Source organism: Diabrotica undecimpunctata, chromosome 5, assembly GCF_040954645.1.
Source record: "Diabrotica undecimpunctata isolate CICGRU chromosome 5, icDiaUnde3, whole genome shotgun sequence".
Classification (NCBI taxonomy): Eukaryota; Metazoa; Arthropoda; class Insecta; order Coleoptera; family Chrysomelidae; genus Diabrotica; species Diabrotica undecimpunctata.
The window spans coordinates 53,097,595-53,110,694 of NC_092807.1; the positions used below are offsets into that span (position 1 = coordinate 53,097,595).

Below are 13,100 nucleotides of genomic sequence, written 5' to 3' on the forward strand. Positions count from 1 at the left end.
AAGTGAACCTTCAAAATTTAATGTTATACACTATATAAATTAAAATTTCAAATCAAAATTGTTGTTCTATATCTCCTGATAAATATTTCTATCTTTTCTGAAGCAATTAAAAAAAAACTTTATTGATAAAGAAAAACTGACGAATGTTAAATGAGTTGTCCAAATCCTTGTTCCTTGTAGCCTACACTATCCATTCTTAGCAGTTCCCTAGGTAATCAGCAATCTTACAACAAATTATTGCGAGCCTCTCGTCTTCAATGATCTCCTTCAGATGCACGTATCGTTCAAAAAAAAAACGCTAGCTTCTTCTCCTCTCGATAAACTGAATCTCTCGTTCCGGCCTGAACAGTGACTCTTGGAATATATAAGTAAAAAAGTATGACAATATTTTACTGGATCAGCTTCCGTCAGGATACACTTAGTCCACGAAAACCCACAAACATTCACTTCTAATGCTTACTATCATTTGGGAACCGCCAAAGAACTACGACTGTTCGCCTTGCACCCTTGGAAAACAACTGATGATCTTTTTTTTTCCTCTAAAATCTAGCTAAACTCTCATTCATCTATCTCTCCCACTTTTTTTCACTCTTTGCCAATCAAAGTTCGTCATATTTATCCCCATTTAGATAACAAACAACAACCTTAACTACAATTATAACTTTCCTAAAAACTATTAACATGTTAATCGTTTCTACAAATTCTTAAAAACTAACGGAGAAATATAATTTCCAAATTCTACCCTATTGTCTTTATTCACTGTACAAGTCCATTTGGAAAACCCGTCGTATTGTTCAATTCATTACGTTTACTCAAATATACTTTACAAAGAAAATAATTTATGCATATCTTAAATTTTGTTTACTACAGGTAATCCAAAGATAATGGACTTTCATTTCTTTGAAATATCTTTCATAGTTTATCAGTTGAAATATTTTGAATTATTATGTTTTATAATTTGAAATATATTAAGAGCAAACCAATATTATTTTTAATTTTACATAGCATAACAATATATATATATATATATATATATATATATATATATATATATATATATATATATATATATATATATATATATATATATATATATATATATATATATATATAACGAGTGGTCTATTTTTAATATTACTCCAGTTTACTACTGCTCTACATACATCAGTTGGTATGATAATGTCTATATCATTATGTCTAGATCATTGGTCTAATATGTACATTAGTTTCTAGTTTCTAATCGGGAAGAATAATTATATTTTAAACGAAGATAAACTCCAAGGTTGTTTTAATAAAACACAGGAAAGTTTTGTGAAATCTTCTTTATTTGGTTTTACAAATTCAAAAAATATAATATATTAATTGATTTTAGAAACCTTCTCCCATTTATTAAGTTGTGGTAAAAGTTTCTTTTGGAGCATATTTCCTGGCTCTTCGACAATCAGAGTAAAATAAATACCTATTAAAAAGCTCAAAATAACGGTGAATATATAGTCCTGGACCTAAAAATATAAAACGTTATTATGCAAAAAGCAACAAATTAATAACAATGTAATAAATCCCTATATTTAAATAAAATCATTTATAAAATCATCATAAAAGAAAAATCATTTCTGGATCTAATTACAGAAGTGAAGAACAATCGGTAGGAAAAAAATGGATATAAAAGGATTAGGTAGACCAGAGACCAAGGAATATCACGAGCTGGACGGTGGATGTGATAGAACTTCTCTCTGATAATAATGGCGCGCTCAGAGCGCTAACCAAAGGGGGCATCGTAAAGAGAAGAATCTTGGTAGAGGAAATCTCACCCGATATAACGGAGGAGATCCAAACACGAGATCTTTTTGTAGTCGGTCGGTAGATGGCATGTAGCATCGAGGGACGAGCGATCCTTTACACTTGTTGAACTTGTCAAGGTATTGGGCTCACTTACGACGCGCAGGTCCCCCTAACTGGAGAGCTAGACTGGACGCGTGGCTTCTGGAACATATGAATGCACTGCTGGAAGCACTGACCTTTACTGAGCCTTGGAGGACATCGAGGTTAGTTTGTCCTTCCGTAATAAACATACAATTACTATAAAAGTAAAATAACGTTAAACAAACGCCAACGCTTTACCAAAATAAAATGAAATTAAAACTAAATAAGACTAAACAAAATTAAATAAAGGTAAATAGAATTAAATGAAATTAAATCAAGTTAAACAGAACTACGTAGAATTAAATAACAATTAAAAATTAAGTAAATTTAAATAAAATGATTAAAAACTTTATCTGTAAAAACGCCCCAATACCGTTTCTGCTTCACTTTCCATGTAAAATCCTATAAGAAAATGCTCAGGTTCATTCTGCTAATTTTTTTAACGTTTTGTGATATGGGGAGAATAATTCATAGGAACGTGACGTATGATACATCATTGGAAAGAAGAGGGGTAGCGAATATGTTGGGACAGAAAAAACACTCATTGCGGCATTGATAAGAGAGTATTGCATCATATCTCCTTTGTTATTAGTCCGATTGGAGCGTGTGATACGGTAAATGAAAGGGAAATATATAACGAATATATTAAGATAGGAAAAAAAAAATTCGACTACCAAAAGGACACTACACAGTGTCATTATTAATAATAATTAATGTATAATTCATACGAGATCTCATTGGGTACTATGAATAAAAAAAAATTAACTAACAGACAAATTTTGATTTATTGACTTAAGGAGGCTGAGTACAAAAATTAATAACTGAACGAATCCTAACATGCGAGAAAGCCAATGAAAGGGGTTTTTCCCTCTTTAAGGAAAAAAAATTTAATATAACGAATACATTAAGTAAGAAAAAACAACCACGGCGACTACCAAAAGGGTACTATACAGTATCTTTATTAATAATGAACGTATAGCGGCATACGAAATATCATAGGGTACTATAAATACAAATAGATTTACTTTAAGACAAAGTTAGATTTGTTGACTTAAAGTAGGTCTGAGGCTGAATACAAAATAAACAATCTAATCCTAACATAAGACATAGCAAATGAAAGAAGAGGATATAGCAAATATACTTAAATCGAAAAAACAAACAAGGCGACTATCAAAAGGGCACTACACAGTATCTTCGTTATTAATGAACGTATAGCGACATACGAAATATCATAAGGCACTATAGATAAATAAATGAAAGACGTCAGCTACTTCATTAGTTTACTACAATACGTTTCGCTTTTATTATTTTTTAAAAGCATCCTCAGTTCTCTACAAAAAGTAATGATATAAGAATATAATTTAAAATGAACAGAATTTATACTTACAAAACAATTTATAGGTTTTTGTAATGTACTGAAAACTTTACTTTAGCTTAACATTAAAACTTAACAAACGAAACGAGACAAAAAAAAAATCACAAGAAAAACTGAACGGAAGCACTAATGTTCATTAAATTAAGTTTTAGGTGATTTTTATTTTGACCGATGGCTTCATTGGGATGTATTGTTAAAGCTCTTTCAATTATCAAACGAGACTAGTATGCTTTCGGTTATTTGCTGTCTGGTGTTACCTGTCATAGTTCCACATGTGGCTTGCTTTCATACATGTGTGTTTTTGGAATGCAGTGAGATACGATTATCGAGGGAATTGTGACAAAAAAAACACAAGTTTAAAAAAAAATAATTTTAACTTATTTTTATATTTTATTCGATGGAAAATGGACTAAGTTAGACTATTAGTCAAAAAAAAAGAATAAGGGATATGAAAGTTCTTATTTGTCCTATATGGTGGTTTTTGTTTTTTCTATATGATGAGAGAGTGCTATATCTAGCTCAAGTTATCAATGTTGGTTCTTTTTTTAAGAAAATTCGATGTTTTAGAATTTGGCACATTTCCAGGACGGATTGCTTATGATAATTTTGTGGTGTGCACAGTATTTTGGCATTCGTCAAATAAATACTATGTTTAGTGGAGATGGCATATTGTGCAAGGGCACAAGATGGGGGAATGTCGCTTTTGCCGGACGTTAGTCGACCTTGAAGAAAGCGGTTGGTCTGACAAATGTAGCAGGAGTTGCACTCTGCAGAGGGTATATGATAGACGACATTAGTTTGTTATAAAAGGGCCAATAGAGTTTTAGTCTTCGAAAATAACTTTCCTACGGTTCTGCGGTTTTTTAAGGCTATTTTGACAGAAAAGTTTTTACAAAAATTTTGGTAAGCTTGTTCGTGATTTGTGAAAAGTAAGGAAGGAAAGCATATGTTTTGGTATGTTCAGGTTTATATTATTGCTCGACGAATCGGCACCCATTTTAAAGCCATTTTCAAGATGAATAGGGTTCCGTTCGAGTTCGGGGTCTCAATCTGGCTACTTCCCTCACTCGTGACGTACCAGTATCGTGTTCTAGTCCTGAGTGTCGAGTGACGACCGGTCTTACCCAATGCGGTTGCTTTTATACTATTAGTACGCGTGGGAACGGAATGCATTGACGTGGTCTGGGCTGACGTGGCCTGAGCTGTGTGAGTTGGGGTGGGGGGTCGCTGAAGTAGCGGTCGCTATGTTGCCGGAAGTCATTAAGAGTCCTCGCACGTATTTAAGCTGTTGGGCCGTTTTTCAATTTCGATAGCTTTACAAATAATTCTCGATTTAAAGGAGAGAATGGGAGCGATGGTTTTTGTGTTTTTGAAATCTATTTCCTGGCCTGTCTGAATATGATGTTGAGCTAGGGCTGAAGCAGTATCGAAATGTTTGACTGCTAGAGAATGTTCGTAAATAAGATTATGTATTCGTCGGTTTTGTCTGTCCTATGTATCTTCTCATGACACCGTCTCCTTTCGAAGGTTGGCGATCCACATGGCAATTGTAGTTCTGGAAACTGCTGCGCGAAAGATTTCTGCGGATGAGCGGTTGACCTATCTCCTCAGGTCTTTCAGCCACGAGTTCTGGCGTCTTCCTACTGATCTTTTGTCCTGTACTTTTCCTTCCAGTATAACTTGAAGTAATTCATATCTTTTGCCTATCAGCACATAACCCAAGTATTGCATTTTTTACTCTTTGATTAGTCTTAGTAATTTTTTTGTCCTATGTATGAACGTGGGCAACTGGAACAAGGTATTTCGTAGACACCATGGTCTTTATTGGGGATTTGGTCTTTTACGGATCTTGTTAAGATTGGACAACTTGGAGTGAGTAGTGAAGATTGTTTTGATATTTAGAGGGGTAAGAGTTCCACTAATCTTGTCAATGACACTTTTAATTAAAGGTAAAAAGATTTTGAGTTGATCCGGCGTCAAGGTTTCTTTTTTGGATGGAATGGGGTTTATATGTTTTTGAATGCTTCTATTGATTTGGGTTTTGTGGTAGCCGTTTTGTAAGAGATAAAACGGAAAATAGGAGTGTTAATAATTAAATTGAGTTGGGCGGGATGATGATGTGACTGGGCATTGAGATAACAGTTTTGTATGAGTGCTTTTCCGGTACACGGAATAGGAAAAAATACGAGGTGGATTTTTCTGAATAAGAACATCAGGGAATAGCAAAGACGCTTCAGACTCAACTTCCATCGTGAATTGAATGCTGGGATGTATTCCATTCAGGTAAGAGACGAAGAGATCTAATGTGTCTTTACCATGGAGCCAAATGACAAAAGTTTCATCAACGTACCGTAACCAGCGTGTAGGTTAAAGATTTCATGAGAGCAGGGCTACTGTTTCGAAATGTTCCATGTAGATGTTCCATGATTTGACGATAGAAATAATTTTGGAATGAAAAATATGCGTTAGACATGCAGTGTTTTATAAGAGATAACGGTCTTGGGGAATATGATGTTTGGAGTCCAAGATGGAAATGGTTACATCGATGAGAATGTTGGTGAATAAAGAGACAATGTCAAAACTGACTATATATATATATATATATATATAAAAACTAAGGTACACTCGAAGAGTGGTGGGTTTTTCGGTCAAAGTGGAGAAATAAAAGACAAAGAAGGTGGCTACTTCATCTATTTATTGAAGACGTTTCGCTTTCTGCTCAGAAAGAATCATCAGTTCATCTAGAAAGAACAATATGAAACCAAACATCCATAGAGAAGTTACAACAAAAGTGTGTTACCTTACAAAGACATGTAGCAGTCAATGATGTTAAAAAAATGAAAAAACTTACGAAACTGGACATTCAGAATTAACGTTGTATAAAATAATTAATTGAAACTAGGTATAGTTTGCAATTTAACAAAATTAGCACAGCAAAAGAACATGTGATAAAAATACATGTATTAAAAAGTTATTATAAAAACTTAAGTAAAAAACATTAAGGTTTATTTTAAAGTGTAAAGAACTAAAAAGATCATACGAATGCACTTCCAACAAATTTATTTAATAAATTAGATTTTAATTTTAACTTTAGGTAACATTATAAGTTATTTAGAATAATAGTAATAAGATAAAATGAAGTTACCAGTCTTTAGCTTACTGAGACTCGCCGATAAATGAATTTACAAGTTTAACACCCACGAAAACACGTGAAAATAGGTGGCCTTGAGGTCAGAGTGACATAAACAGCAAGGCAACCTACCAACTTCTATATATAAGGCGGTATATTCAAAATTTGTGATAAATTTGGTTGACAGCTTGTCGTTAAAAAACCAAACAATGAAAGGAAAAGGTGGTTAAAATCACCACTTACCCCAACAGTGATTGATCTGTCAACAAAGAACAAAGCATGCGAAGTCAATCCAAAATATCATATATTATAATATTATGACGTCACTAGTTAGCCAGCTAACAGGTGAAGATTAATACAACTTCCACAGTCCAAAAGTTCAAACATTTAGGACCGTAATGAGAAGGATTCTATGAATCAATTTCAGTTTAATTTTATCAAACAAGTTTATCAAAAAGAACAATTACTTAATTATGTAAAAGTGATATTGACAAATATTAATAAAATATAAGTTGATAAAACTAAGTTAAGGAAGGAATAATTTATTTTATTTTATTTTTATTTACATTTATTATATGAAAATGTAATAACAAAACCCCAATGTGGGACAAAATTTAAGTAAACAACATATCAAGCCTAATTCTGTAAAATTAATGCATGGTAAATTTGACTCAAATTACTAATGTCGGTTCTCTTATTAAGGGTATTAGGATGTTTTAATATTGAACACATTTCTAAAAACTGTCTTTTTACGAGATTGCGTTCAGTGCCAAGAATTTTAACTTCATTAAAGTTTACTTCGTGCTTAGTGTTGATAGCATGTTGGGCAAGAGCACAAGTATGCTTAGATAAATTAATATCACTGCGGTGAGTCGTGAGACGCCCTCTCAGTGATCTCCCTGTCTGACCGATGTAACATGAGTCACACTCAGCACAAGGTATATGATATATTACATTAACTTGTTCCAGAGGGGACAGAGGTGTTTTAGTTTTAGAAAACAAATTCCTGACAGTCTTAGCATTCTTAATAGCAATTTTAACCGGTACGTTGTTATGTTTGTACAGTTTAACGAGTTTCTCAGTAACTTGAGGAAAATAAGGTAAAGATGAGTAATGGGTAGTTTGATTCCCAAGTACAGTATTAGGCAGAACAGTGGTATTAATTGAATTATTTGATATTGTTCTGAGTTGGTCACCATTGGGTATGTCATTTAAAGAAGAACCATAACTTTGAGTATAAAGGTATTTATTAATAAGGGAGGATGGATAGGAATTCTCAATCAGAATATTTTTAAGTAATTGAAAGGATTCCCTTTGATTAATCGGATGTATCAGTCTATTTAGCCTGCAGCTTAAAGCTTTAATAAGGTTTAATTTATATTTAAAGGGATGACAAGAGTGGTAGTTGAGAAACCTATTAGAGGCCATTGGTTTCCTGTACCAACTTGTAGTAAGGGTGTTATCTCCCATTCTAAAGACACGCATGTCTAAGAAGGGAATACTATTTGTGTTGGAGTTCTCAAGTTCAACAGTGAACTGTAAATGACGATCAAACTCATTGAATAAAGACAAGGTGGCCTGAATCTTGTCTGGAGGTAAGGCTAGTAATAAGTCATCAACATACCGTTTAATAAAAGGGATTTGGAAATCTAAACGACCAAGCCGGTCAGATACTAAATCACTTAAAAAATATTAAGATCATAGATCAACCACTTGCAAAGTTTTTACATAATTATGATGGATATGCTTCCAGATTTTATTGTCTACCTAAAATACATAAGCCCACATTGAGCATGAGGCCAATTGTTTCCTCTATTAATTCACCTAACATTAATATTGCTAAATTTTTAACTGACATCTTATCTAAATCTTATAATTATAATAACAACTTTAATATTGTTGATTCTTTTCATTTTAGTGAATTTATTAATAATTTTGAACTTCCACAAGGTTACATTTTAGTGAGTTTTGATGTGGTATCTCTTTTCACTAATTTACCTCTTTCTAGCGTTATTACCTCCTTAAGAAATCACTGGAACTCCATTCAACCTAACTGTTCTGTATCCTGGGATGTATTTGCAGAACTTTTGCAATTAATATTTGACACTAATTTTTTGGTCTTTAATGACAAATATTACCTTCAAATTTTTGGGACACCTATGGGTTCCTCAATCTCTCCCATCCTGGTTAATTATGTACTGGATGATTTAGTATCTGACCGGCTTGGTCGTTTAGATTTCCAAATCCCTTTTATTAAACGGTATGTTGATGACTTATTACTAGCCTTACCTCCAGACAAGATTCAGGCCACCTTGTCTTTATTCAATGAGTTTGATCCTCATTTACAGTTCACTGTTGAACTTGAGGACTCCAACACAAATAGTATTCCCTTCTTAGACATGCGTGTCATTAGAATGGGAGATAACACCCTTACTACAAGTTGGTACAGGAAACCAATGGCCTCTAATAGGTTTCTCAACTACCACTCTTGTCATCCCTTTAAATATAAATTAAACCTTATTAAAGCTTTAAGCTGCAGGCTAAATAGACTGATACATCCGATTAATCAAAGGGAATCCTTTCAATTACTTAAAAATATTCTGATTGAGAATTCCTATCCATCCTCCCTTATTAATAAATACCTTTATACTCAAAGTTATGGTTCTTCTTTAAATGACATACCCAATGGTGACCAACTCAGAACAATATCAAATAATTCAATTAATACCACTGTTCTGCCTAATACTGTACTTGGGAATCAAACTACCCATTACTCATCTTTACCTTATTTTCCTCAAGTTACTGAGAAACTCGTTAAACTGTACAAACATAACAACGTACCGGTTAAAATTGCTATTAAGAATGCTAAGACTGTCAGGAATTTGTTTTCTAAAACTAAAACACCTCTGTCTCCTCTGGAACAAGTTAATGTAATATATCATATACCTTGTGCTGAGTGTGACTCATGTTACATCGGTCAGACAGGGAGATCACTGAGAGGGCGTCTCACGACTCACCGCAGTGATATTAATTTATCTAAGCATACTTGTGCTCTTGCCCAACATGCTATCAACACTAAGCACGAAGTAAACTTTAATGAAGTTAAAATTCTTGGCACTGAACGCAATCTCGTAAAAAGACAGTTTTTAGAAATGTGTTCAATATTAAAACATCCTAATACCCTTAATAAGAGAACCGACATTAGTAATTTGAGTCAAATTTACCATGCATTAATTTTACAGAATTAGGCTTGATATGTTGTTTACTTAAATTTTGTCCCACATTGGGGTTTTGTTATTACATTTTCATATAATAAATTTAAATAAAAATAAAATAAAATAAATTATTCCTTCCTTAACTTAGTTTTATCAACTTATATTTTATTAATATTTGTCAATATCACTTTTACATAATTAAGTAATTGTTCTTTTTGATAAACTTGTTTGATAAAATTAAACTGAAATTGATTCATAGAATCTTTCTCATTACGGTCCTAAATGTTTGAACCTTTGGACTGTGGAAGTTGTATTAATCTTCACCTGTTAGCTGGCTAACTAGTGACGTCATAATATTATAATATATGATATTTTGGATTGACTTCGCATGCTTTGTTCTTTGTTGACAGATCAATCACTGTTGGGGTAAGTGGTGATTTTAACCACCTTTTCCTTTCATTGTTTGGTTTTTTAACGACAAGCTGTCAACCAAATTTATCACAAATTTTGAATATACCGCCTTATATATAGAAGTTGGTAGGTTGCCTTGCTGTTTATGTCACTCTGACCTCAAGGCCACCTATTTTCACGTGTTTTCGTGGGTGTTAAACTTGTAAATTCATTTATCGGCGAGTCTCAGTAAGCTAAAGACTGGTAACTTCATTTTATCTTATTACTATTATTCTAAATAACTTATAATGTTACCTAAAGTTAAAATTAAAATCTAATTTATTAAATAAATTTGTTGGAAGTGCATTCGTATGATCTTTTTAGTTCTTTACACTTTAAAATAAACCTTAATGTTTTTTACTTAAGTTTTTATAATAACTTTTTAATACATGTATTTTTATCACATGTTCTTTTGCTGTGCTAATTTTGTTAAATTGCAAACTATACCTAGTTTCAATTAATTATTTTATACAACGTTAACTCTGAATGTCCAGTTTCGTAAGTTTTTTCATTTTTTTAACATCATTGACTGCTACATGTCTTTGTAAGGTAACACACTTTTGTTGTAACTTCTCTATGGATGTTTGGTTTTATATTGTTCTTTTTAGATGAACTGATGATGCTTTCTGAGCAGAAAGCGAAACGTCTTCAATAAATAGATGAAGTAGCCACCTTCTTTGTCTTTTATTTCTCCACTTTGACCGAAAAACCCACCACTCTTCGAGTGTTCCTTAGTTTATATATATATATATATATATATATATATATATATATATATATATATATATATATATATATATATCTGAGGGTAAAATAGAAATGTTTTTCAGAAGACCAATGAAATGAAAATAGTCTTTGACAAAGGACAAGACGTTTTCGGCTAATGCTTGTAAGGATAAAGCGAGATGTTTTGCCAATTTCTGAGTGGGGCAGTTGTAAGCACTGACGATGGGTCTTAGGGGAACATTGGGCTTATGAATTTTTGGAAGGTCGTATATCTTTGGAATTCGAGATGATTTTTCCCTGGGTATAAGAGATTGTTTGATGTCTGGAGGTAGAGTAGACTTATTTATAATGGATTTGGTAGTTTTTTCCAGATATGTGGTGGGATCGTTTGGGATGCTTTTGTATTATATGGAATTGAGAATTTTTGATTTATTTTCGAATTATGAATTTTTTCAGTAAATTTGACGGTTTTTCTGTTATTGTGTGTTAACTTTTTAAATCTTTTGTTAAATATAAAATTATCACCTTCAATGAGTTATAACTCAGTTTTAACTCAGTTTGTTACAGCTTACAGGCTTACAGTAAAAACAACATAAGCGGTTTCTTTGTTTTTTTTTATAAGTACCATTTTATTGATTTCATAGTTTTTTCGATAAACGTGGTTTTTGAGTTATTTGTGAAAAATCGATTCAAAATATAAGAAAAATTTAAACATTTTGTGCTTAGAATATATTTTTCTATCGATTCTTGAGATTATTTTAAATTATAAAGGGTCCAACCAGCCAAGTGGATCCCACCCCCATGGAAAAAGCATACTTCATCGTGGGTTAATTTTTTATCGTTAAGCTATTTTCTACTTACTGTTAAAATTTCAAAGTATTCGATGCATGTTGATGAAATTTGAAGTTAAAAACCTCGGTACACTGCACTAATATGTAACTTGTGTATTAATAAAGTGATACTTGTGTTAATTTTATTTTTTTATTTAAATATTAATCGTGTGTCAATTGCTTACCATTTTCCAAGAGTCCAAGTACATTGGCTCCATATTATATTTATTAATTAATATTATAAACATAATGTGGATTAAATATACTCCATAAACGCAGTTACTAAGAACAACCAATATTTTGGATTCCATAAGTTTCTTAAACGGACCTAAAAGTAAATGTGGCTTTTGAGCTTTATTTGTATAGAACAATAGTTAAGGTAGAATTTGGTACACTTTTTATAGATATAAGGGCGATTTTGCAATATAATTAAGAGATGAAAAAGATATTACACAGATAAGAGACTAATAAAAGAACAGATACTATTTTATCACATAAATTATGGGTGAAGTGAAAAGTTGTGAAGTTAGAAATGATAATATGGGAGCATATAGTAGTAGATACAGTTGAGTCCATGGTTTTTTACCCGTGCGTTATCATTTAAAGCATACAAAATAAGTTGAAAATTTACTCTACGCAACAAGTGATACAAAGTGGCTACTGCTCCGATCATCGAGTATATTGTAATACTTGGCGTCCAATATCAAATAAATAAAATGTAAAATGTTGGTTTTGCTTTAAAATTTAGGTGTAGAATTACAGCTACATTTGAGGGCCCTTAAGCTAGCGGGGACAAATGAGCGAAACCCAACTTAACCAACGTAATATTTTTTCACCCATTTTTTACTAATTTATTACCACCCTAATAATTTTTTACCACCAAACCAACCTTAAGGGGAGCGATTTGCTGGTTCAAGCTAGCAAAAGTCGGAAAAAAAACTTTTTGCCTATGGCATCTTTTTATACCCATTTTTTACTAATTTATTGTCACTCTAATAATTTTTCATCACCAAACCACCTTTAATGGAAGCGCTACTGCTGGCTTAAGGTTCAAGATAGCAGAATCCAGAAAAAAAAAACTTTTTGCCGATGGCATATTTTTTACCCATTTTTTACTAATTTATTACCACCCTAATAATTTTTCACCACAAAACCACCCTTAAGGGGAGCGATTCTGCTGGCTTCCGGTTAAAACTAGCAGAATTTATAAAAATATTTATGATATACCACAATGTTCTGCTAGGTTTTAGGCTAACCTAACCCAACCTAAGTAATTTTTCACCCTCAACTAACCCATATTAAAAGTCAACAATTCTTAGATTAAAATTTAAGGTAATGAAAAATCTATTTATACAATTTTACTGTTCTCTATCAATCAATAATTCTGTTAGGTTAAAATTTATGGTGAAATTTTTTTTATATTTCACTCTACTCTACTTATAATTAAAATA

At 32.2% G+C, this 13,100-nt stretch overlaps 1 protein-coding gene across 1 annotated transcript in view; it reads right to left on the minus strand.

Moving 5' to 3' along the window:
- Positions 1-1,317: 1,317 nt before the first annotated feature.
- The window catches only part of LOC140440627 (O-acyltransferase like protein-like), a 151,920-nt gene continuing 140,137 nt past the window's right edge, over positions 1,318-13,100 (minus strand). Inside the window, exons 11-12 of the mRNA XM_072530991.1 lie at positions 11,835-11,977; positions 1,318-1,502 (exon numbers count right to left, since the gene is read on the minus strand). Coding sequence (XP_072387092.1) covers positions 1,359-1,502; positions 11,835-11,977 — 287 coding nt within the window. The 3' untranslated portion in view covers positions 1,318-1,358. The remainder of the gene's footprint in view (positions 1,503-11,834; positions 11,978-13,100) is intronic.